Source organism: Vicugna pacos, chromosome X (assembly GCF_048564905.1).
Source record: "Vicugna pacos chromosome X, VicPac4, whole genome shotgun sequence".
Classification (NCBI taxonomy): domain Eukaryota; kingdom Metazoa; phylum Chordata; class Mammalia; order Artiodactyla; family Camelidae; genus Vicugna; species Vicugna pacos.
The window spans coordinates 38,054,026-38,080,271 of NC_133023.1; the positions used below are offsets into that span (position 1 = coordinate 38,054,026).

Here is a 26,246-nt window from a genome sequence, read left to right on the forward strand (position 1 = left end):
CATGAAGACTTGACTTCATGACGGAGGGGTTGGGGAAAGGTGGGGTCTGGCTCTGTGCGCCCCAGCTGGCGACCCCACCCCTCGGCAACCCCGCCCAGATCTGGCAGAGCCCCAGGCGAACCCGGGCGGGTAGGGAGGCGGGGAGAAGCTGCCGGTTGAAGGCGGGGCGGGCGGCTGCCAAGCCGGCCAATAGGCGGCTCTCCATCGCCGAGCCGGGAGAGGGCAGGGGTGCCGCCGCTATAGCACCACCGCCTTCCAAGTTTCCCTTTCTGGATGCACAGCCCGGGTGCCTCCGCTCTTCCCGGCACAGAGGAGCCCCAAGAGGCCGCAGGAGCGGACTCGGAACGGGATTTCAGAGGAAAGGGAGAGGAAGGGTGCCCCACCCGCTCTGGAGGGGTTCGGTGAACGATGAAGAGCCGGCGGCGGCGCCGCCGGGAGTACTGCAAGTTCGCGCTGCTGTTGGTGCTCTACACGCTGGTGCTGCTGCTCGTCCCCTCCGTTCGGGACGGCGGCCGCGACGGGGACAAGGGCGCCGGGCACTGCCCGGGCCTGCAGCGCAGCCTGGGAGTGTGGAGCCTGGAGGCGGCGGCGGCGGGCGAGCGCGAGCGGGGTGCGGAGGCGCGGCCCGCCGCTGGGGGAGACGCGGGCCGGTCCCCCAGGTCCCCGGGCAACCTCAGCGGCGCCGTCGGGGAGGCGGCGTCTCACGGAAAGCAGCATATCTATGTGCACGCCACCTGGCGCACCGGCTCGTCGTTCCTGGGCGAGCTCTTTAACCAGCACCCGGACGTTTTCTACTTGTATGAGCCCATGTGGCATCTGTGGCAGGCGCTGTATCCGGGCGACGCCGAGAGCCTGCAGGGCGCGCTGCGCGACATGCTGCGCTCGCTCTTCCGCTGCGACTTCTCCGTGCTGCGGCTGTACGCGCCGCCGGGGGACCCTGCCGCGCGCACTCCGGACGCGGCCAACCTCACCACGGCCGTCCTCTTCCGCTGGCGGACCAACAAGGTCATCTGCTCGCCGCCGCTGTGCCCCGGCGCGCCCCGGGCCCGCGCCGAGGTCGGTCTCGTCGAGGACGCCGCCTGCGAGCGCAGCTGCCCCCCCGTGGCCCTCCGCGCCCTGGAGGCCGAGTGCCGTAAGTATCCGGTGGTGGTCATCAAGGACGTGCGCCTCCTCGACCTGGGCGTGCTGGTGCCCTTGCTGCGCGACCCCGGCCTCAACCTGAAGGTGGTGCAGCTCTTCCGCGACCCGCGGGCCGTGCACAACTCGCGCCTCAAGTCTCGGCAGGGGCTGCTGCGCGAGAGCATCCAGGTGCTGCGCACCCGCCAGAGGGGCGACCGCTTCCACCGCGTGCTGCTGGCGCACGGCGTGGGCGCTCGCCCGGGGAGCCAGTCCCGCGCCCTGCCCGCCGCGCCGCGCGCCGACTTTTTCCTGACCGGCGCGCTCGAGGTGATCTGCGAGGCCTGGCTGCGCGACCTGCTCTTCGCGCGCGGCGCGCCCGCCTGGCTGCGGCGCCGCTACCTAAGGCTGCGCTACGAGGACCTGGTGCGGCAGCCGCGCGCCCAGCTGCGGCGCCTGCAGCGCTTCGCCGGGCTCCGCGCGCTTGCCGCGCTCGACGCCTTCGCGCTCAACATGACGCGCGGCGCGGCCTACGGCGCCGACCGGCCCTTCCACCTGTCGGCGCGCGACGCCCGCGAGGCCGTGCACGCCTGGCGCGAGCGCCTGAGCCGAGAGCAGGTGCGTCAGGTGGAGGCCGCCTGCGCCCCAGCCATGCGCCTGCTGGCTTACCCTCGCAGCGGAGAAGACGGTGACGACCAGCCCTCCGTGGACGAGGAGACGCCGCTGGAGACGGAGGCCGACGGCGCCACGTAGCCCCCGACCCACGTCCCCGGGAACGGATCCCGGTAAGGTGGCCTCGGGGCAGGGTGGGGCAAGAGAGGGTCTTTGGGGAGTTTGGATCAGCCTGCAGGGAAAGGGGAGGGAAGCCGTCTTGGGATCTCACCCTGTCAAAATAGATCCGAGCGGGAGGGGAAGCCCAGCTGGGAGAATTTGGAGAGAGTCATCGGGATTTTTAGCTTAGCCACCTGCCTCCTCAGAGGAAGACCCTGAGAAACGAGAGGTTAAAGATGGAGGCGGCGGAACCCAGGTCTCCGCACTCCCAGCCCCCTCTATGAAATAAGACGTAGGATCCTCTGTTGAGAATGAGGGGGTGGGAGAGGGAAGAGGGGTACCAGGGGTCTGAGCAGAGTAGAGAAGGTTTGAAAGTCATAATCCAATCTTGAGACTGGAAATTGACATAAAAATACAGGATTTCGGGGACCGTTTGAGGTGGATGATGATGACTTTATCTCGATGCCAATCTGTCCGGCGGGGAAGCCATTTGCAGCAGTGTTTGCAGGCACCGAGAAAGCCAAAAGCAGGATTCAGGGGAAAATTACTGACTTTTATCCTACCTACCCCTAATCTGTTTCAACACTTTTCTGCCTCTGCCTCTCTGATGTGCAGACTCCAAGGCTTTCCTTCGGATTTACCAAGCATACAGGCATAGTCAGGCCTCTATTACAATAGTTTTTGCACATGTGTGTGTCTCAGGCTCTGATATATTGGCGTCAACGGACTTTGCTTTCCCCCGGCTTGTGTGGTGGCTCCTCCACCCCCAGTGGCAGGCACTTGCAGGATACTTGACCATATCCCCTTCACATCAAATCACAAAAGCTGCCTGGTTTGCTTCCTCTAGTGCATACAGGACGTCAGGGCTGGGCTTCCCCCACTCTGCCCCATCCGCTTGAGAGATGGAACCTTGGATTGGCAGTAGCAGTTTTGATTGTGACAGCAAAAGGAGCTTTGTGTAAAGACATCACCTCTGTCCATTTGGTTAGTTTTTTTTTTTGTTTGTCCTTTATCTGTAAAGTATATATCCTAATAGCCTAAAATGCCAAAATGGGGCTTAAATGATCTGGAAATGTGTTCACTGTCTGGATCAGTCCATGACCCGTTGGTTGGGCTGAGGGAAGAGTTTGTTCTGCATGATGCTGACCTCACCAGTCTAGTTAGTGGCTTGGGAATGCGTTTCCCCCCCGACATTGTGTGAGTTGGAAGGGTGCAGCCTTCTGCACTGTGCAGTCCAGAGGAGGAAAAGCAGTGCCGGGTGGGCGGAAGTGACTTAAGTTTCCATTCATTACTTTATAGTGTAATTCAGTATTCCTCTGGGATGAAGCTCTGAGGACAAAGTTGAAGATGTTAATGAAGATGGATTTTGTTGTTGTTAATAGAGCCAGGATTTCAGAGCGATTTAGGAAGCTGACTGATTTTTCTCCCCGCAATCAAGTGGTTTTCTTAGTTTCTGTAATTGCTTAGGAAGTCTGTGTTCTTTCCTGATTTCCAGAATGGAGGAAGGTAAGGCACAGGGTGACTTGTCACATTTCAACAAAAACATCCTCTCGTCTGCTAATCCTGTATTTACAGATGTAAGTACCATAATGGTCCCTGGCCCTCCTTCACGGGTCTGAGGGAATGCCTCTTCGGGACAGATTGCTGCAGCATTTTATGGCTTTAAGAACTGACAATCTCCCAGAGACTTTTACTTTTGTTTTCATTTTTACTAACATTTATTGAGCACTGACAGGGGTGAGGTAAGAAACTGAATAGAGAGGAGGGTTAAGAGGACACAGTCTTCATCCGGTAGGAAGTTAGATTCTGTATGGGTGACAGTGACTATGGGGCTGCTGTTTTGGAAGAGCCGATGGGGCTTCCTTTGCAAGGTTGCAGGGGACAAGCTTTAGGCTCTTTCATACTCTAGTGGCTGAGCCCTTCCTCCTACATTTCTGCTGGAATTACCCAGCGCTTACGATGTCACCACCAACCAGTGGGTTTAATGAAATGCTTGTATTCCTGGTTCCTAGAAAGATAATGTAACTGACCAACTGATGAGTTTCCAAAAGTCTGTTACACCTCTACTCCAGGGAAGGGAAGGGCCTGGATCTCCAGGGACCATGCATTGAGTTAGGCATTGTGGATATATCATTATAGTGACTGTGGACAAAAATTTCATTCCTGTAGGCATTTAAGAAACCTTGGCCTTTGTTCTTAACAAGATAGATGGACCCTCTGCGTGAAATTAGGAAAGGAGTTAAACGCACTGTAACCTAAACCCCAACAATCAGAAAGCTTTCTTTCTAAGGAAATCATCCAAACAAACAAAGAAATGGCTAGCCACCACCAAATCCCAAAGCGTTTTGAAAGTCATTCCATTTTAATCAGGACGCTGTGTCCCAAACAGCTTATGTACAACAATCACTGAAAAGGTAACCTCTTGTTTAAACAGCAGTCTGTACTGCTAAAACCAGGCATTTGTTAAACTTTGTTCCTGCATAGAATTTCTTGGTCAACAAATTTTGTTCAAATTCCTAAAACACATCCACATCCAAATTCTTACTGCCCCCTTGTGAGGTTAGTGCTGCCTTTGATCAAGACATTCTTGGAGCTCCCCCCTGGGGCTGCCTTCCTATGCAGGACCCCCCCTCAGCTGATGGTGGATTTGGTGTTTAGGAAAAATGAAGACTCATCAAGTCTGGCGGGTGAGGCAGGAGAGGAGGTTGGTCCTGCAAGGTGAGGTGTGGCCGAAAGACAGGAACAAGTCATTCCTTGGCTCATAAGAAATCAGTTTTTATTTTAGGATACGAGAACCCAGGCATCAGAACCTGGCTCTCCTGGTTACTGCACAGTTGACCTTTTTGGCTTTTAGTGTTCTTACCAATGAGAAGTGGAAGTTGAATTAAGAGGATTTCCAAGGTTTCTTGCCAGTAAGGGGGGGGTGTGACAATTATTAAGTGCCTATTTTGTGCACTGTGTTACTTGCTTAATGCCTGCTATCTGAGTTCGTGCTCATCTTAGCTTTATGAGGTCAATAGTAACCCCATTTTATGGATGGTGAAACAAGCTCAGAGAGGTTGAGTAATTGTCATGGATGACACAGCCAGAGGATTAAAATCAGGTGCTCTCTATTTTGAAACTAGTGTGTAAAAACGTTTTAGAAATAATAGAAGCATATGGAAGAAAAGGAGTTCAACAGTAGAGGTGGACAGTCTCACTTCCCAGCAGTAACCACTACATTTCTTGTGATATGTCTAGCAATGTTTTACTCAAATTCAAACAGGAATCTGTAGGCTTTTCTGTAGTTAAAGCTGTCTGTCTTTAATTCCTTAAAAATTTTAAACTGAGATATAATTGACAGGTAACATATTAGTTTCAGGTCTATAACATAATGGTTCAATATGTATATATACTGTAAAACCATCCATCAACACACATAGGTACAATTTTTTGTGATGAGAACTTTTAAGATCTACTTTCTTAACAACTTTAAAATATACTATACAGTGTTATTAACTGTAGTCACCATATTGTACATTACATCCCCATGACTTATTTATTTTATAACTGGAATTTTGTACCTTTTGACCCCCCTTTCACCCACCCTCTGCCTCTGGCAACCACCAGTCTGTTCTTTGTATCTACAACTTCATGGGGATTGGGGGAGGAGGAGCTGGATTCTACATATCAATGAGCTCATGCAGTATTTGTCTGACTTATTTCACTTAGTGTAATGCCCTCAAGGTCCATCCATGTTGTCGTAGATGGCAAGATTGCCTTCTTTTTTGTGGCTGAATAACTTTCCCTTGCATACATATATACCATATTTGCTTTATCCATTCATCCATTGATGAACACGTGGGTTGTTTCCATGGCTCAGCTGTTGTAAATGATGCTGCAGTGAACATAGGGGTACAGATATCTTTTCAAATTAGCATTTTCATTTCTTTCGGGTAAGTACCAGAAGTGGAATTGCTGGATCATAATGGTAGTTCTATGTTTGACTTTTCGAGGAGCCTCCATCCCATTTTCCATAGTGGCTGCACCAGTTCACATTCCCACCATTCTTGGGCAACAGGGAGGGTGCTTTGCTGTACTGGATTTCTGCTGTCATCTACCTAGAGTCCGGAGACATGATGGCAAAGATGAGATTATCAAAAAAAAAAGTGCCTTTGAAGAAGATGGTGGAGGGAATGTGAATCGGCCAGTTCCAGATTCTAAATGATGAGGTAATCACTGTCTTGGACAAATACTTGAAGTTGGGTGATGGAGAGAACGTGGCCGTGAGGCACATTCACTGCTCTCAGTCACCCATCCACCGGTCCCTGGCCAGCAGCTGAGGGCACATGTATCACCTGTTTTTGAAGAATCCAGGACCAACTGCATTTAATAACTGTAAGGGCATGTTTTACTTTCTATAAATTGTTTAGTGAGTTTTTTTAGGGACTATTTTCAGTATCTTTGTGCCTGTGAAAGGGGGATGCTTTTTGATCTAAAAGCTTCATTTTATAAAATTGACTTATTTTTCTAGACTTAAATTGTATATGCTTATGGTAATTAGAAACTCTGAGAATATTGGCTGCTGATGGTTGCCATCGTGTTCTGGCAAAATTATTTTCCGTTTTTCTGAGGAATGTTCCAGCGGCTAGCTATGTCATAAGGTGCCATGGAGTTCAACCATATATCCCTTTGCAAAGGATCAGTAATATTTAGGGGAAGATTTGTGGACTTAAACAAGAAACTCAATGCCAGCTAATTGATTTAAAATCCTTTACCAATTAGAATTAAACTTAGTGATGAATCCTTTAGCTTTTGTTTAGGGATTTTTCTCATGTTCTTTTGTGAATCATCTTTGCTAAGTAATTCTTTTCTTTTTGTGTCGGTGTTTCAGAAAATAGTGAACTTGATTCCTCTGCTTTCTCTTCAGCTGTGACAAAATCTAATTTGTGAGGTATGATTGAAAGGTTACAGAAATAAAATTAATGAAACCTAAAAAAAAAAATCTTCCCATATCTTCATTTTAGTGGCTATCTAGTTAGTGTTTCATTGTAGGACTGTATTATAGCGTATTTAATTAATCCCTAGTTCCAACATTTCGTTGTTACATTTTGAATAGCATCCTTTGCATACATGTAAGAAAAATTTCTATAGTAGGGTGACTTTATGTCACAAAGAGTTTAGGCTTTTTTACTTTTTGAGAGGTTAAGTTGTTCAAGTTCGTGCCAGTGTTCACTCCTACCAGATGTTTCTTGGATTATCTGTGTCCTAGGCTTTCAACAATGTGTATTTTATCTATTTTGTTTCCAACGTGGCCAGTGTGATGGGTGGAGCATCCGTCCTCCTAGCACCCTGGCTCTCTCTGACCCTACAGTTCATCTCAGCCAGTGAATGATTGCCTCACACCTCAGGTTGTGGTAACCAGATGCTGAGATGAAATCCACTTCTTAGCCCTTCTTTGATGCACCTGGATTTGCAAAGTGTGGTTTCAGTGATACTTTTGAAGGACTGGACACATTTTGAAATAAAAATTATCATCCCTTTGTAAAACCACACTTCCACATGACATCAGGTTGTAGCAAGCTTCTTATTAAGATGTCCTTCTCCTGAGGGGACCGCCTACACTGTTGGTGGGAGTGTAATTTGGTGCAGCCACTATGGAAAACAGTACGGAGATTCCTTAAAAAACTAAAAATAGAGTTACCGCATGATCCAGCAATCCCACTCCTGGGCATATGTCCAGAAAAAACTCTTAACTTGAAAAGGTACATGCACCCCAATGTTCATAGCAGCACTATATACAATAGCCAAGACATGGAAGCAACCTGAATGTCCATCAACAGATAACTGGATAAAGAAGATGTGGTATACATACGCAACGGAATACTGCTCATCCAAAAAAAAGAAGGAATGAAATAATGCCATTTGCAGCAACATGGATGGACCTAGAGATGATCATATTAAGTGAGATAAGTCAGACAGAGAAAGACAAATATCATATGCTATCACTTATATATGGAATCTAAAAAATATATAAATAAACTTATTTACAAAACAGAAACAAACTCACAGACATAGAAAACAAACTTAGGGTTACCAAAGGGAGGGGAGAGATAAATTAAGAGTTTGAGATTGGCAGATACTAATTATTATGTGTAAAATACATGAACAACGAGGTCCTACTGTAGAGCACAGGGAAGTATATTCAATAGCTTGTAATAACCTATAATGAAAAAGAGTATGAAAAGAAATATATATATAGATGTATAACTGAATCCCTATGCTGTACACCAGAAACTAACACAACATTGTAAATCAACTCGACTTCAGTTAAAAAAAGAGATGGCCTTCTCCTGGTACTGCTGCAGTGGGTTGTACTTAGTAACTTGAACTTCTGCTATTTCAGGACACGATCATTGGGGAACTTACGCCAATTTTAAATAAGGTTGAACTCTTTATACATTTTCTCTATACTCCTGAGAACCCTCTTCTGTTTTGGAGGAGGGGATGGAGGGCAGAAGTGCTCATTTGCATTTGTCCAGGCAGGATTCAGAGGGTTTTCAAAGAGGTTTTTTGAGTCTGGGCAGAGATTTGCTTCCCATGAATACAAATGTAATATAAATAGTTTGGAGTGATGCTTTTAAAAAACATTTATAAGCAGCTGGCTTAAAATTCCCCAGGATGCCTTCTCTCAGCGTGCTCTCAGTATAACCAGCATAGAAAAGACTGGAACTAAAAAAAGCTCAAAGGGCCTTGCTTTTTTTGTGTCCAGTTGAACAAGGTGACTGAGAAACGAACTTTTGTCTGTGTGGGGGTCTCCTGGCCCCTCATCCTCTCGCTTCATAGTGGAACCCCAGGAACTTGGCTCTGTTGAAAGAACCACTTCTGCTCAGGTGCAGTGTAGAATAAGAACAGCAGGAAAAAAAAGAGGGGGGAGGGTATAGCTCAGTGGTAGAGCACATGCTTAGCATGCACAGGGTCCTGGGTTCAATCCCCAGTACTTCCAATAAAAAAAAATAAACCTAATTAGCTGCCCCTCCAGCCCCCCCAAAAAAAGAACAGCAGGGGCTAAGAAACAGCTCTGGCCCAAGTTCAAGAACGCAGGGAAGTGGAGAACTCTTCGGGAGCTGAGCAGGAAGCAGTTTCAGTGGGAGCAAAATTGCTGAGCTCAGTGATGGCTTCATGGGAACATGGGCCGGGAAGCCTTCAGCTCTGCTCCCGGCCCACGGGCACCGAGCCAGCAGCCGGGTCTGGACATTTGGGGCAGCTGGCCTTTGGTCTCACATGAAAGGCTGTCATGCTGGATGCTGAGAAGAAATTGGAACAGCAGCTGATAGTCGAGTGTTTTGAAATTAGGGTGTTAAGAGGCTGTGGAAGAGGACCACCACGTTTGACTTCAGTGATGACGGTGTTGGATGTGAACCGACTCCCCTCCCCCGAGGTGGATGCCCAGTGGAGGGGAACTTTCCTGGAGAGTCACATTCCAAAAATAGCCCTGTTAGCAGATAGAGAGACCCCAGATTGGAAAGCTCACCAAATGGGTGGACAGGTTCCCCCTAAACGTGTGGGTCCTTGCCTGCTGATTGAGAAAGAATTCTCAGTAGAGGCAGATGGACAAAGTAGAAAAAAAAAAGCTGCTTTATTGTTCAGAGAGAGAAGGGAAAAAAAACCCCACTGAAACAGGGAGCCGTCAGTCAGGTAGCTGGTGGAGACAGCTCCACCCACGATCCCACCGCAGGATCTTTTATTGGAAGGCTCTGCCTTTGTTATCTTCATTCGGGTGATGCCAGTCACCTTCTGTTACTGGCTCTTTCATCCTGTGGAGCTCAGCTCTAAAACAAACTTCAACAGGGAAGAAAGGGAACAAAGAGATAACTGGGGTATGTCCTTGGGACCGAGGAGCCAGCTTCGGGATAAAAGAAACAATTTGTTTTTTTGTTTTTTTGTTTTTTTAGAACAGCCTGACACTTTCTTTCCCTTGCTAATCAGCCAGGGTCAGTTAGCCTGCCTTATCACCTCTCCAGACTCAAGATAGACTGGATTTTACTCATGGGAGCCCTTTCTGTTAAGTGTTACCTCCAGGCAGAGGTGTTAGAAGGAGCCCCGGAAGGCACGCGGAGAGTCATGAGGATGGGGTTGGGCAGGGGGCAATCTCTAGGTCCTGCCAGCAAGAAGCCTCAAATCTGGCCTGAAATCCAAACGCCTAGAAGGCCGGCTTGGAGAGATGAATATTGTTTGATTAAGAGCGTTTGGTCATGGTTACCAGTAGGCTGGAAGCAGAGAAGCCAGCCTAACTGAAAGGCTGAAACAGACCATTACAGAAACGTTTGTAAGGTCTGAGGAGTGGGTCGGGGTGTGAGACAGTTCTTTTGTAAAGGTGATGAGCTGGGGAAAGCTATGAGCAGCCCCCAGCATGAACAGGGAGGCTAACTGAAGCTGTCCTGACCTACATACAGATCAAGTGAACAGCAAGGACAAACGTCCCAGGGACTTGAGGGTCCTTTTCCCCATGACAGAGACCAGACTTTACCAAAAACTGCCTCAGAGAGATTCTGGGAACAGTAAGCCAAAAATATTCGTCAAGATAATGTTTTAAAAATAGGACTTCCTTTCAGACAGCCTAGGGCTGACCTGTGCTAAATACACAGATTTTAGAAGCAATAAAATAGATGCTGTCTCTTCCTTGAATAAAGGATGTCACTGGCATGAATGGGAGAAGGGAAAACAATACATTTTGCAGGTTCTGCAAACAAAAAAGTTAAACTCCGATACCTTTCTGTGCACTCCACCCCTCCACCCCGTCCCCCCAGCTGGGGAGGGCAGAGGGGATGATTTTGCATTTTAGAGATGGTTGGCTGAAAATAAACATACGTAGACCCTCCCAAAGCACAACAATTCTGGAATTATGGAATGCCTTTTAGATTTAGTTTAGTTTAATTTCTCAACAGTCAAAGGGGAAGCAAAATTGTTTTTGAGCTCAGGGAAAATCCATGTCCTGGTCCTAAATATAGCAATCTCTGGCAATCCTATGGGCCCAGGAGAGGGCTGGTGTACTCGCTCCGATGCTCTGCGTGAACGTGAACCTGCTCTTGGCCGTAGGGCCATTTTATCCCCACTGGCATGTGGTTGGGGCTAGGAAAGGGTAAAACGGACAGAGTGGCTCGCTGTGCAGGGAGGGAGGACCTGAAGTGACAGGCTAGACTCAGGCTGACGCATAGACTCTGTACCCTGACTAGCCATCCTGACCTGTGAATCCTAGAGCTGGTGGGGAGGGGCGGCCCCAGTGCCCACCACCCCACCTTCAGCCACTCCATTGATGCAGAGCCCCGGTGGGGCCAAAGGACCACCTGAATGGCAGGTCCAAGCTCCAGTCACTTCTATAGCTCCCTGTTCTCACTAACCCCTGCCACCCCCACTTGGTAGGTGGCAAACATCTGCAAGAGGGCAGTCAAATACATATTGTCAAATACTAACTCCATTGCTTTATTTGAGTTCAGGACGACTTTACTCACAAAAGCAATCATGTTTGCCAATTAAAGTTGTATCTGTAAGCAGCTCAATGAAAAGGAAAACCAAAAGTCAACTAGGGAAACTCGCCTCTTTCTAAGTTCTATGAATACTGGTTTGGAGCACATTCATTTTATTCTGAAGGGAGCTCAGAAACCTGGGAAATTTTTTAGCCGGGGGTGGGAATGGTAAGATTGGAAACATATTATGACTTTACTCTATTCTGTTGGGGAAATGGAATGGCCATTGCGTTTTTGCACTGGCTGACTCTGGGGCTTGACTGATGAGTCACATGGAATGAGGTTTGACTCTGAATTCCGGAAGAAGAAGTGAGTCCTCTTCTCCCACTGGGGGCAGGGAGGGGCGGGGGTGCGGCTCAGCTCTGGACACGGGCTGCCCAGGGCCAGGCAAGCAGCTTCTCCCCCCCTAGATTCTGCCCCTCCTCCCCAGGCAAGAGTTTTGTGTGTGTGTGTGTGTGTGTTTTTAACTCAGTCTCTGTTTTCACCTGAAGCGAGGGTTGTTTCATGTATTAAATAGTACTGAAACTATTATTGATTAGTGCAAATATCCCGGTGCCCCGTGCCACTGGCACTTAATTTTTCAGCTTGAAAGTCTGGAAACAATTTATAACATTTATGCTGCTTAAAGAACATTTCTAGGCTATTTGGGGGTGCAGTTGTGTTAGCAAACTCAGTGTTCCCTATTACAATTTGCTTCAGAGTCACAATGAGGGAATGCTTGCACTTTGACATTTCTGGTATTTCGAGTATTATTTTAACATTATCCATTATCCATTATCCCTCCGCAGCTCCCTTAAGAAAAAAAAAAAGACAACTTAATGGCTCTGTTGTCGCAAACATTGTCAATCATTTCCGTTTTCCTTGGCACTGCATTTCACTGATTTGAGGTGAAAACAGGAAGGTGAAGAAAGCTTTACCGGGGTTAACAGATAAGCTTGGGTGGGAACATCACCCACGGAGGGCGGTTCCAGGGTAGGATGGTGGCAGAAGACCTCACGAGAACACATCGCCCTTGAAAAGGAGCGTAATGCCTGTCCTCAGCCCATTTGTTCTGCAGTGGGTCAGGGAGGAAGGCTGTTACAATAGGCTGCAAAGTAATTCCCCCGTGATAACGGGGCTGGCTGAATACCCGGAAACCTCACCCCCGCAGCCCAAGTGCCAAGTCCTGGCACCGACTTTTAGCATCTGTGAAGCAGCTTCAGGTGGTGAAGCCGGGGTGCCTCACCTGGCACAATGTGTGGGCAGGGACAGGCGACACCAAGACAAACCAGAAGGAAAGAAGGGCGGGCGGAAATCTACAAGTGCAATTCGAGGAGGGGAGTGAGGTGCCCGTGCAGGGTCACAGAGCCACCTGGGGGGGTCCAGGGCTCAATATCTGACTTGGAATGGGCCACTGATAGAGGCAGACCTGCAAGTTCATTTGGTTAACCCTTCTGATCTCAAACTTGAAAACTGGCAGGAAGTTGATTCTTCCTCCTCCTCCCCCATCCCAGCTTCGAAGGTTGAAAAAAGTATGATTAAAATGCTGAGAGTGTGTCTTCCTGAATTATTCCGCCACCGTAGCCGGGGGAGCCTCAGCCAAGCCAACTGCAGGCAATCACAGCCTGGAATGAAGTTTCCCTTTGATGGCGGTGAGGCTATTAGTAAGTCGGCCAGCTGCATTTAGGGCCCTGGCTGGTTATTTAAATACCCAGGGGAACTGTAGCAAAGTAGATAAAATACACCCAACTCGTGGGAGTATGACTTTGAATTTTTAAGTTAAACAAGCCGTTTTTTTTAAAAGTGCAAGTGAATTTGTGAATCATTTGGGTTTTAAGGAATGACCTCACATTTCATTGCCACATGTTTTAAAAGCCTTTTACATATGCTTCACAAAACAATATACAGAAATCTCTATAATTCTAAAAATTAAATACACTAAGAGTTTATAAAAACTATCTGTTGTCTTATTATACAGGATAGGTCTCTTTATTGAAGTAAAGTAGATTTACAATGTTATGTTAGTTTCTGGTGTACAGCATGGTGATTTATTTATACATATACATATATATATTCTTTGTCAGATTTTTTTTTATTACAGGTTATTACAAGATATTGAATATAGTTCCCTGTGGTATACAGTAGGTCCTTGCTGTTCACCTATTTTATATATAGTACTGTGTATGTGTTAAACTCAAACTCCGAATTTATCCCTTCCCCTACCCCATTCCCCTTCAGTCACCGTAGTGTGTTTTCCATGTCTGTGAGTCTGTTTCTGGTTTGTAAATTATTTCATTTGTAACATTTTTTTTTAGATTCCACATATACGTGATATCACATGGTATTTGTCTTTTTTTTAGGTCATTTTTCCTTTATAAGAAATAAATTTTACAAACATAATAGAAGCTTTTATCCCCATCTTATTCCCCAAATATCCAACATTTGTGTGTGTCCATGTGTGTGTGTAGCCATAAACAACCTGTGTTACCACATGTGCTTTTACATTTCAGATAAATTACACCATTTTTAGCATATTTTTGGTATCTGCTATTTTTTCACTCAACATTGTTTTCAAGATTTATCCACACTGATCCATATACATTCAGATATTTGTCTCTCTTTGTCTGACTTAATTCACTTAATGTGATGATCTCTAGGTCCATCCATGTTGCTGCAAATGGCATTATTCTTTTTATGGCTGAGTAGTATTCCACTGTATATATAAATATATATACCACCTCTTCTTTATCCATTTATCTGTTGATGGACATTTAGGTTGCTTCCATGTCTTGGCTATTGTAAATAGTGCTGCTATGAACATGGGGTGCATGTATCTTTTTGAATTCATGTTTTCTCTGGATATATGCCCAAGAGTGGGATTGCTGGGTCATATGGTAAATCTGTTTTTAGTTTTTAAAGGAATCTCAGTACTGTCCTCTATAGTGGCTGCACCAAATTACATCCCCACCAACAGTGTAGGAGGGTTCAGGATAGGTCTTTGTATAGTTTTGACTTAGGAATAACCAGGAGAGTCTACACCATTTCAGATGGCACAAGCAGTAGCAAACCTTTTCATTCTCCCCAGACTCTGGGCAAGTGGAAATTGTCTTAATCAAGGAGTTTAGTAGCTTAAACTTTAAGTCTGCGTGGTCAGACATCTAGCAACTGGAAAAAAGGGCAAAGCTAGCTATTTGGTGACTGTAGCTGGCTGATAAACTAAGAGTTCAGTTTTAAAATATGCATGCAAATTTGAATACTTTATAGCTCCAAGTGAATAGGGCCCCGTAAGTATTAAGAAGAGTGGGGTCTGGAGTTAAATTCTTAATCCTGTATCTAAAGGGCTTAAGAATTTGAGGGAACATCACATTAAGAATTCATGGACAAGTTTATGTTTTAAAGACAACCAAAAAAATAAGGGAAAATGGTGGGAAATTAACTGATAGTTTTTAAGGATCTCCTTGGAGGTTAAGTCAAAACTGGAAGGAAGGCAATTGAGCATCCTTGCCTGGTCAGTGACATTCAAGAATGGAGACCAAACCAGGAGGATGGGAATCCATTTAGAGTGTGGAGAAAGGGCCTTGTGAGGTTGCTGCCTGTGCACTGTGGGGTGCCCAGCCTGCTTAGCAGGACGTCAGAACTGTTCTTCAAATACCCCAGGGGCAGTAATAATATAATAATCTTTCAGAGCACCTGTCTCTCCTCTCCTCCCCACCTTGTACTGCTGGATGATTTGATAAAAAAAATTTGAACTTATGAAAAGCAGCTTTTCAGGTAGATTAAAAATTTTTTTAAGAAGTTTTCTTTATTGAACTATAGTCAGTTTACAATTGACATTTTGTCAATTTCTGGTGTACAGCATCATGTTTCAGTCATACATATATATTCATTTTCGTATTCTTTTTCATTATAGGTTACTACAAGATATTGAATATAGTTCCCTGTGCTATACAGTAGAAACTTATTTATCTGAGCTCCTGGATGCCTGTGAGAGAGGATTAAGAAGATTTTTAATAAAAAGATTTAAAGAGTGCTTACGGGGCTACAGATTGGGTCCAGAGGTTATAGTATCTCCATAAACGTTTGTTGGGACGTGGGATCTGACCAGGCAACATTTAGCACTTGGTTAGTAATTGATAGAAAGCCGCCCTAAGTTACTGCCAAGTTGTTCTTGAGTCTTTAAAATGACCCCAATGGAGAGTTGAACACATTGCACAAAGAAACAGTCACAGAGGAAAACTTTTTATTTGGAAATAATTATAGACTCATGGGAAATTGCAAAAACAGGACAGCAAGGTCCAGTGTACCCTTCACCCAGCTTTTCCTGAAGATAACATCTTACACATAAATCAGTATCAGCACTAGGAAGTTGACACTGGTACAATCTACAGGCCTAATTCAGTTTTCAGCCATTCTTATATACACACATTTTGTGTGCATGTGTGTGTGCATAGATCTATGTAGTTTTATCCTATATGGATACATGTAAACACCACCACAATCAAGATACAGCACTGTTCCATCAGTAAAAAGAAACTCTCTTATGCTACCCCTTTATAGACACATAGCCCACCTTATCCCACCCCTTTCCCTAGCAAACACTAAAACTGTTCCCCATCTCTATAACTGTTATTTCAAGATTGTTGTATATATAGAATCATATACTGTAAAACCCTTTGAGGTTGTCTGTTTTCATTCAGCATAATTCTCTGGAGTTCCATCCAGGTTGTTGTGGGTATCAATAGTTCGTTCCTTTTCTTTGCTGAGTAGTATTCCATGGCATGGATATACCACAATTTGTTTAACCATTAACCCATTGAAGGAGATTTGGATCATTTCTGGTTTTTGACTATTACAAATAAAGCTGCTCTGAATATGTGTGTATAGGTTTTAGTGTGGACATAATATGAGATGAATGCCCAGGAGTGGTATATGCTCATGTGATATATGCATGTTTAGTTTTATAAGAAACTACCAAACTTTTTCAGGCTGGCTGTACCATGTTCCATTCCTACCAGCACTATATAAGAGAAATTTCTATGCAGCCTCACCAGCATTTGGTATTGTCGCCACATTGTATTTTAGCTGTTCTAATGGGTATGTAGTGGTATGTCATCGAAGTTTTCATTTGCATTTTCCTGGTGGCTAGTGATGTTGAACATCTTTTCATGTGCTTAGTTCGCCATCCGTATCTCCTCTGGTGAAATGTTGGTTCAGGTGTTTTGCCCATTTACTAATTGGGTTGTTTCTTACTGTTGAAGTTTGAGAGTTATTTGTATAGTATAGAAAAAAGCCCTTTGTCAGATACGTAGTTGCAAATATTCTCACTCAGACTGTAGCTTGTCTTTTCATCCCTTAAGATCTTTTACAAAGCAAAACTTTAAAAATGATGAAATCCAATTTGTCGTTTTTTCTTTTGTGAATTGTGCATTTGATGTCATGTCTAAGAACTCTTTGCTTAGCCCTAGCTAGGGTCCTGAAGATTTTCTCCTGTTTTCTTGTAACATTTTTATAGTTTTTTAAAATTTTGGCTTTTTTAAAATAAATTTTAGGATACGCTTATCTATATCTACATCGAATTCTATGATTCATTTTGACTTAATTTTTGTATAAAGTATGAGGTTTGGGTCAAGGTTTTTTGTTTTTTGTTTTTGTTTTTGTTTTTTTGCGTGGGGACGTCTAACTGCTTTATCACCATTTGTTGAAAAGACAATCCTTTCTCCAGTGAATTCCTTTTGTACTTTTGTCAAAAATTAGTTAGCTATCCACGTGTATATCTCTTTCTGGGCTTTTTCCCCCCTCATTGAGCTATGTCTGTTCCTCGCCAGCATCACACTGCTTTGATTAATGTAGTTAGATGTAGCTTAACACTGAACAGAGAGATTATTCCTACTTCTTTTCCAAAAAGGTTTTAACTATTCTGGTTTCTTTGCCTTTCCATGTAAATTTTAGAATAAGCTTGTCTATACTTATAAAAGGCATTGATAGAATTTGACAGGAATTTTATTAAACCTATAGATAAATTGGGGAAAGATGACATCTTTACTTGAGTCTTCCAATCCATGAACATAGTTATGTCTCTCTGTAGGTTTAGATTGTGATTTCTTTTGTTGGTGTTTTCTAGGTTTTGGCGTACAAGTCCTTTACTTGTTTTGTTAGGTTTATATGTGAGTATTTAATTAGAGTGATTATAAATAGTATGAGTTTTAAAATTTGGTTTCAAGATGTTGGTTTCCAGTATATAGAAATAGAGTTGATTTTTCAATATTGATCTTGTAGCCTGCAAACTTGCTGAATTCACTTATTAGTTCTAGGAGTTTGTTTTGTACATTCCTTGGGATTTTTCTATGTACATAATCATATAATCACAAATAGGGACAGTTTTATTTCTTCTTTGTCAAGAAGTATGGCTTTCGTTTCCTTTTCTTGCCTTATTTCATTAGCTAGGACATCCAACACTATGTTGAATAAGAATGGTGAGTGCAGATACCTTTGTGTTCTTCCCAACTTAAGAGGAAAGCATTCAGTGTTTCATCATAAAGAATAAGGTTAGATGGAGGTTTATGTAGATTTTTTAATTAAGTTGGGAAAGTTGTCCTATCCCTCGTTGCTGAGAATTTTTATCATAAATGAGTGTTAAATTTGATTTATTTGTTAAATTCTGTCAACTTCTTGAGGTGGGTGGCTTAGATAATTGATTTGAGACCTTTCTCTTCTAATATATAAGCATCTAATACTGTAAATTTCCCTCTCAGTACTGCTTTGGCCATGTGTCACAAATTTTGATATGCTGACTTTTTGTTTTCATTCAATATATTGTTGTAGTTTTTAACTTTCTATGGATTATTTAGAAGTAATCTTCTTTAATTTCCAAGAGTCTGGAGAATTTCCTACTGTCTTTCTGTTATAGATTTCTAGTTTGATTCTATCAGGGTTAAACAATGTGCTCTGCAATGAAAAAAATTTATTTTTTGAACCAGGATACTGTTTATGTTGGGAATGTTCCATGTATGCTTAAAAAGAATACGTTTCAACTGTTATTCGGTGGAATGGTATAGAAATGTCAATTCAGTTGTTTGGTTGATGGTGGTGTTCTTCTTTATCATTGCTGATTTTCTGTCTAGTAATTCTACCAATTGTTGAGGGAGGTATTGAAGTTTCTAGCTATAAATATAGAATGTCTATTACTTCTCCTTTGTATTCTTTATTTTTGCTTCAAGGGATTTTAAGTTCTGCTGTTTGCCGCACACGTACACATTTAGGATTGCTATTGTCTCGCTGGTGGGTTGAACCTTTTACCATTACGTACTGTCCCTTGATGTCCCCGGTAATTTTCTTTGCTCCAAAATCTAATTTAATCTATTAATATAACTACTGTTCCTTTCTTTTGATTAATATTTGTATGGTGATCTTTTTCATCCGTTTACATCCAACCTACCTACATCATATTTGAAATGAAATTTTTATATATTTTATATCAGCATATAGATGGGTTATGTTTTTAAAACCATTCTGCTGGTCTCTTTTTGTATACTAAATTTGTGTATTTAGATCAATTATATTTAATGTAATTATTGATAGTATAATAGGGCTTAGGTTTGCCAGTTTAAAAACTTGATTTCTGATTTTTCCTTCTGTTTTTTGTTCCCTGGTCTCCCTTTTAATGTCTTCTTATGCATTACTTGAACATTTTTTAGAATTTCATTTTGATTTATTGCAGTGGGTTTTTTAAATTGAAGCATTGTTGATTTACAATGTTGTGTTAGTTTCTGGTATACAGCATAGTGATTCAGTAATACATTTATATGTGTATATATATTGTTTTTCATTATAAGTTATTACAAGATACTGAATCTAGTTCCCTGTACTATTCAATAGGACCTTGTTGTTCATCTATTTTATATATAGTAGTTTGTATCTACAAATCCCAAACTCCTAATTTATCCCTCCCACAACTTTCCCCTTTGGTAACCATAAGTTTGTTTTCTATGTCTGTGAGTTTGTTTTTGTTTTGAAAGTAAGTTCATTTATCACTTTTTTTAGGTTCCAAATATAAGTGATATCATATGATATTTGTCTTTCTCCATCTGACTTACTTCACTTAGTAGAATAATCTCTAGGTTCATCCGTGTTACTACAAATGGCATTATTTCACTCCTTACGACAAATATTCCCATTGTATATATGCATATATATACATGCACATGTATCTCTCATATCTTCTTTATCCATTCATCTGTCAATAGACATTTGGGTTGCTTCCATCTCTTGGCTATTGTAAATACTGCTGCTGTGAACATTAGGGTGCATGTATCTTTTTGAATTCGAGTTTTCACTAGATATGTGCCCAGGAGTGGGATTGCCAGATCATATGGTAACTCTATTTTTAATAGTTTTTTAAGGAATCTCCATACTGTTTTCCACAGTGGCTGCACCAAATTACGTTCCCACCAACAGTTTAGGAGGGTTCCTTTTTCTCCACACCCTTTCCAGCATTTGTCATTTGTGGACTTTTTAATGATGGCTATTCTGACCAGTGTGAGATGATACCTCATTGTAGTCTTGATTTGCATTTCTCTAATAATTAGCAACATTGAGCATCTTTTCATGTGCCTATTTGCCCATCTGTCTGTTTTCTTTGGAGAAATGTCTGTTTAGGTCTTCTGCCCATTTTTTGATTGGGTTGTTTGGGTTTTTTTTTTTCTGTTGTTATTATTAAGTTGTATGAGATGTTTGTATATTCCGGAAATTAAGTTCCTGTCAGTCACATCATTTGCAAATATTTTCTCCCATTCTGTAGGTTGCCTTTTTGTTTTGCTATGGTTTCCTTTGCTGTGCAAAAGCTTGTAAGTTTAATTAGGTCCCATTTGTTTATTTTTGCTTTTATTTCTATTGCCTTGGTAGACTGCCCTAGGAAAACATCACTATGATTTATGTGAGAGAATGTTTTGCCTATGTTATTTTCTAGGAGAGTTATGGTGTCCTGTCTTATGTTTAAGTCTTTGAGGCATTTTAAGTTTAGTTTTGTGAATGATGTGAAAGAGTGTTCTGACTTCATTGATTTACATGCAGCTGTCCAGCTTTCCCAAAACCACTTGCCCTAGAGATTGTCTTTTCTCCATTGGATGTTGCCTCCTTTGTCAAAGATTAATTGACTGTAGGTGTGTGGGTTTATTTCTAGGCTCTTTATTCTGTTCTGTTGATCCATGTCTTTTTTTTTTTGTATGTGTGCCAGTGTCACACTGTTTTGATTACTGTAGCTTTGTAGTATTGTCTGAAGTCTGGAGGGTTATGCCTCCAGCTTTGTTCTTTTTCTTCAGTATTGCTTTGGCAATACTGGATCTTGTGTGATTCCATATCAATTTTAGGAATATTTGTTCTGTGAAAAATGTCATAGGTAATTTGATAGGGATCACATTAAATCTGTAGTTTGGGTAGTATGGCCGTTTTAACAATATTAATTCTTCCAATCCAAAAGCATGGTGTATCTTTCCATTTCTTTAAATCATCTTTAATTTCCTTTATCAATGTTTTATAGTTCTCAGCGTATAATTCTTTTGCTTCCTTGGTCAGGTTTATTCCTAAGTATTTTATTTTTTTGTTGCGATTTTTAAAGGGATTTTTTTTTTTTACTTTCCTTTTCTGATATTTCATTGTAGTGTAAAGAAATGCAACAGATTTCTTTATGTTAATCTCGTATCCTGCTACCTTGCTCGATTTGTTTATCAGCTCTAGTAGTTTGTGTGTGGTCTTTAGGGTTTTATATATGTCAACTGCATAAAGGGACAATTTCACCTCTTCCCTTCCAATTTGGATGTTTTATTTCTTTTTCTTATCTAATTGCTGTGGCTAGGACTTCCAATATTATGTTGAGTAGCAGTGGTGAGAGTGAGCACCCTTGTCTTGATCCAGATTTTAGTGGGAAGGCTTTCAACTTTTCATCACTGAGGTTTTTTTTTTTTTTTTTAGTATTTCTTCTTTTCTACATTTCTTTTTTTAAAAAAACCATTGAGTATTATGTTGGCTATGGGTTTGTCATAAACAGCTTTTATTAGGTTAGGATATGTTTCCTCTATACCCACTTTGGTAAGAGTGTTTTTTTTTAATCATGAATGGATGTTTAATTTTATCAAATGCTTTTTTTGCATCTATGAGAAGATCATGTGGTTTCTGGCCTTTCTTTTGTTGATGTCGTGTATCACGTTGATAGATTGGTGTATTCTGATCCAGCCTTGTGACTCTGGGATGAATCCAACTTGATTGTGGTATATGAGCTTTCTTTCTTATGTGTTGTTGGATTCAGTTTGCTAATATTTTGTTGAGAATTTCTGCATCTATATTCACCAAAGATACTGGCCTGTAATTCTCTTTTTTTGGTAGTGTCTTTGTCTGACTTTGGTATCAGGATGATGGTGGCTTCATAGAATGACTTTGGGAGTGTTCCCTTCTCTTCAGTCTTTTGGAAGAGTTTGAAAAGGATCAGTATAAGTTCTTTGTGTGTTTGGGAGAATTCCCCAGTGAAGCCATTTGGTCCTGGACTTTCGTTTGCAGGGAGTTTTTGTGTTTTGTTTTGTTTTTGTTTGTTTGTTTTTACAGATTCTATTTCACGTCTCGTGATTGGTCTATTCAAAGTATCTATTTCTTCTTGATTCCGTTTTGGTGGAGTATATGTTTCTAGAAACTTGTCCATAACTTGTAAGTTGTCCAATTTGTTGGCATATAACTGTCCATAGCATTCACTTACGGGTTTTTTGTGTATCTGTGGTATCAGTTGTTGCTTCTCCTCTTTCATGCCTCAGCCATGGGAATGCAGCCAGTCTGCCCTGCTGTCCCTCAGATGCTGGGCTGACAAGGCCATCAGGGCAGATCCACTGTAGTGTGGCACCAGCACCGCCACAGTCGTGCATCGTGGTGCACTTGGATCCGCCATGGTCAGCCCAGCCTCTGCGTTGCCTGCTGTTAATGCCAGAGCTGCCCCAGCTGCACACCAGTATTTTGCTCAGATGCCCTGCATGCGCTGAGCTCATAAAGGCACTAGTGGTGTAAACCCACCAAAGCCACCTGGGACAGACTGATTTCAGCCCTTCGTGCGCCTGTGTTAACAATGGGGCGTTTATGGCGAGGCCGTGCCCTGTGAGTGTGCTGAGAAAGAGGCTGCCGTGGTGGGCTCCTGCCCCTCCCTTTGCTCGAGCGAACAGTGAGGCTGTTTGTGGGGACTGGGGCTCCGCTGCACACACCTCCAGTCTCAGCCTGTACCACACTCCATCCCCACCAGGGTGTCTCCGTGTAGCCAGCCTCAGTCCTCTACCTGGGTCTGTCCTCTGAAGCCCGAGTTTCAGCGCCCGGCCCCTGCACACGCCAGCAGGCTCACATCTCAGCCTGGGGACTGCCGCAAGGTGGCAGGGACCCTCGGTGCGGGTCTGTCTCTCTTCTGTCTGCCTGGGAGTGGCTGCTGGCTCACCTCCGAGTCTCTGAAGCTCCCTTTCTGCCCTGGCTGATTCCCCCGCTGGGGAAGGGGCTTCCCAGGGTGAGGGAGCCTTTCCTGTTTCACCTCTTTCTCCCAGCGGCACAGGTCCCATCCCACTTTTTTTTTTCCTCTTCCTTCCACTACATGGAGAGTTGTTTTTTTAAGCTGTGCTTATATAAGGTCTTCTGCCAGAGTTCAGTAGTTCTGTGAGAACTGTTCCACATGTAGATGTATTTTTGAATATATTTGTGGGAGGAGGTGAGCACCGCATCCTTCTATTCTGCCATATTGAAGCCTCTCCTGGTGTGTTTTTAAGTGTCTATCTTTGTGTACTTGTTTTAGTGGCTTCTTTAGATTATCCATATGTTAACTAATCATAACCTACTGATCTCAACATGATACTGTCTCATGTAGGAGCTTTATGTACATTTAGGTTCCTTTCCCCTTTATGTATCTCTTACAGTATTTTCTCTATAAATTGAGAACCACATCCTGCAGTGTTACAATTTTTGCCTCAATTATCAAACATAATTTTTTAAACTCAAGAGAATAATCAATTAAATTGACTTGTATTTTATCCTTTCTGTTCTTTCTTCATTCATGATGCTTCGGGTTTCCTTCTTTCATCATTTCCTTTCTGTTGGAAGAATTTCCTTTAGCAGTTCTGTTACAGCAGTTCTGTTGGAGACAAATTCTTAGTTTGTTTCTTTCTTTCACCATCATTCCTGAAGGATATTATCATGGAATATAGAAGTCTGAGTTGACAGTTTCTTTCAGCACTTGAAAAATGTGCCACTTCCTTCTGGCCTCCATGGTTTCTGATGTGAAATCCACTGACATTCAAATCATTGTTTCCATAAGTAACGCATCATTTCTCTCTAGTAGCTTTCATGATTTTTGTCTTTAATTTCCTGACGTTTGATTGTGCTGTATCTTAGTGTAGATTTCTTTGGGGTTTTATTGGGGTTCACTCAGCTTCTTGAATCTGCAGGTTTATGTCTTTTGCCAAATTTGGGAAATTTTTAGCCATATTTATTCAATTACTTTTTCACCCTCAGTCTCTTTTCCCTTTCTTCCTGGAACTCTGATGAAGTGAACAGTATATCATTTATTGTAGTACCAGTAAGTCCCTGGGGCTCTGTTCATCTTTTTCCAGTCTATTTTCTCTCTGTTGTTCAGATTGGGTAATTGCCGTAGTTCTGTTTGCAGACTCACTGTTTACTCTGTCATCTCTATTCTGCGATCAGGCCCATCTAGTGAGCTTTTAAAATTTGGGTTATTGTATATTACAGTTCTACATTTTCCATTTGGTTCTTTTTTCTTTCTCATGTCATATTTCTTTGCCAGGAATTTCTGTCTATTTGCATCAAGTGTGTTCTTAATTGATAATCATTTTTGTGATAGTGGCTTAAAATCCTTTTTGGATAATTTCAATGTCTGTCATTTCTGTGTTGCCATCTGTCAGAGGTCTTTTCTCGTTCAAGTTGAAATTTCCCTGCTTCTTGGTTTGACAAGTGATTTATTTTTATTGTGTCTTGAACGTGTGGGATACACTCGAACATATGTTATGAATGTCTCCATTTTATTTAAATCTTCTATTTTAGCAGGCCTCCACTTACACTGCACTGGTGGCAGAAGGGGTGCAGCACCTGGTTACTGCCAGGTGGGGGTGGTGGTCCTGAAGGCCTGGCTTCCCACCAGGCCTCTGCTGACAGGAGGGGAGAGTTTTTCTGAGGTGCTTGGTTTCTGTCTTTCTAAGCTGACCCCTTCCCTTTCCTTTGGCTGGAGATAACAGGCTTTTCTCGGGGCTTTTACGGCATATAGCCATTGGTATTTCTGGCCGCTGGCTTCTTCAGCACCCATTCTAGGTTATAGAGGCAAAAAGAAAACCCGGGCAACTCACGGCTGTGTTGTTCCTCAATTCCCAAGGCCCCTAGTCAGTCCGCCTTCTTTTCTCTATCTTTGTTTTATATGTCATGTTTGGAAATTTTAGTTACACTCTGTGAGAGGAATAAGGACAAATGCATCTATTCCATCTTACCTGGAAGCACAGTCAGTCCATCTGGAAATTGGCTTTTATTAAACTAAATTATATTGCAATTTGACGTGGCGGCTCTTTCTTTATGTAAAAAACCTGTACTAACAGATTGCTAAAGGTCACTAGACAGGCCTCAAGGCATTTACGAAATTAGCTTTTTCTTAATGCTTAATGTGAATCTTTATTACACATTTTTAATCATCTTGAAAGTGCTTCTTATGCAGACTCTGCCTCAGTAGTTCTGTTAAGCTGATGGACAGTTTCACCACATTAGAAAATAATGTCCAGTTTGGCACAGATCCAGGATCACATGACAGCCAGTGGCAGAACTAGCACGAACGGACATACTGAGTCAGCCAACCCTTTGCTGCTCCCGTACAGTGAGACAGCAGTGTATTTTAATGAAAGAAGGGAGAAGCCCAGATCCCACAAAGGTAGGAAGCTGGACTCATCACTTACATACACACAGCCTCAGTTTTACCGAACAGCTGATCATCGTTGGCATGATTTATTTTGCACGTACAAACCGGTACACAAGTGAAAGGTGGATGGTTAACGTGGCTGGTGCCTAAAGGTACAGCTTCAGTCCCACCCTTAGCCCCACTCTACCCAGCAGGTCTCGGAAAGTTCTGTTCTGCTCAACAGGCACCTCCCAGCAGCAGCTGCAGAAAGCACAGTCACACCAAGGGAGGTGCCCCCATCTTTATCCTCACCAAACACCTCTTGGGTCACAAGCAGAGAGGATAGACTGATTCGGCATGGACTTACAGCGTTGCATAATGCAGCTTAGGGAAAGAAGATTCTAAGTTTCATATTTAAGAGGTCTTCCATCATCAGAGTTCAGCAGGCTTTTCCGTCTGTGGATTCCTGTGTTCTGAAGTTCAGGCATCTTTTGTTCCTTCCCTTCCAGGTCAGTCCCCACGAACCAGGGCACTCAGCACGTCGTCCCAGCACTGGAGGAGCCACGCTGTGGAGGCAGTCTATCACGCTGTCAGAGACTGGGACTGGACTTGGTACCAACTGCTGTGCAATTCTACAAGTAGCACTATCTTGAGCTGTTAAATAATGACTGACACATTGCTCGAAACGAAGTCTCCAGTAAGGAAGTGACGATGCGATGCGGTTAATTATGGCAGTAAAACAGGACAAGCTTTTTAGTTCCCAGCCTGACCCTGCCTCTGCTGGAGCCATGTCAACAAGGCGTTCTCAGAACAAAGAAGAGATGTGATTTGGTACCATTTCCCATCAGCAAGTGTCCGGACCAGTCATCAATGTGAATAAGGGCCAAGTGCAGTCCTGTGTAGCTTGATTAAATCACTCAATATTAAATAAAAGGTCTGGGTGGTATTTTTAAGAAATCTTTGACTCATCC

At 43.1% G+C, this 26,246-nt stretch overlaps 1 protein-coding gene across 1 annotated transcript; it reads left to right on the forward strand.

The window, feature by feature from the left end:
- The first annotated feature begins 207 nt into the window (after positions 1 to 207).
- CHST7 (carbohydrate sulfotransferase 7) lies at positions 208 to 26,232 on the forward strand. Its single transcript, XM_072956247.1, has 2 exons — positions 208 to 1,901; positions 25,785 to 26,232. Exon 1 carries the CDS (start codon positions 409 to 411, stop codon positions 1,867 to 1,869), a length of 1,461 nt encoding a protein of 486 aa, XP_072812348.1. The 5' UTR covers positions 208 to 408; the 3' UTR covers positions 1,870 to 1,901; positions 25,785 to 26,232.
- Positions 26,233 to 26,246: the final 14 nt, after the last annotated feature.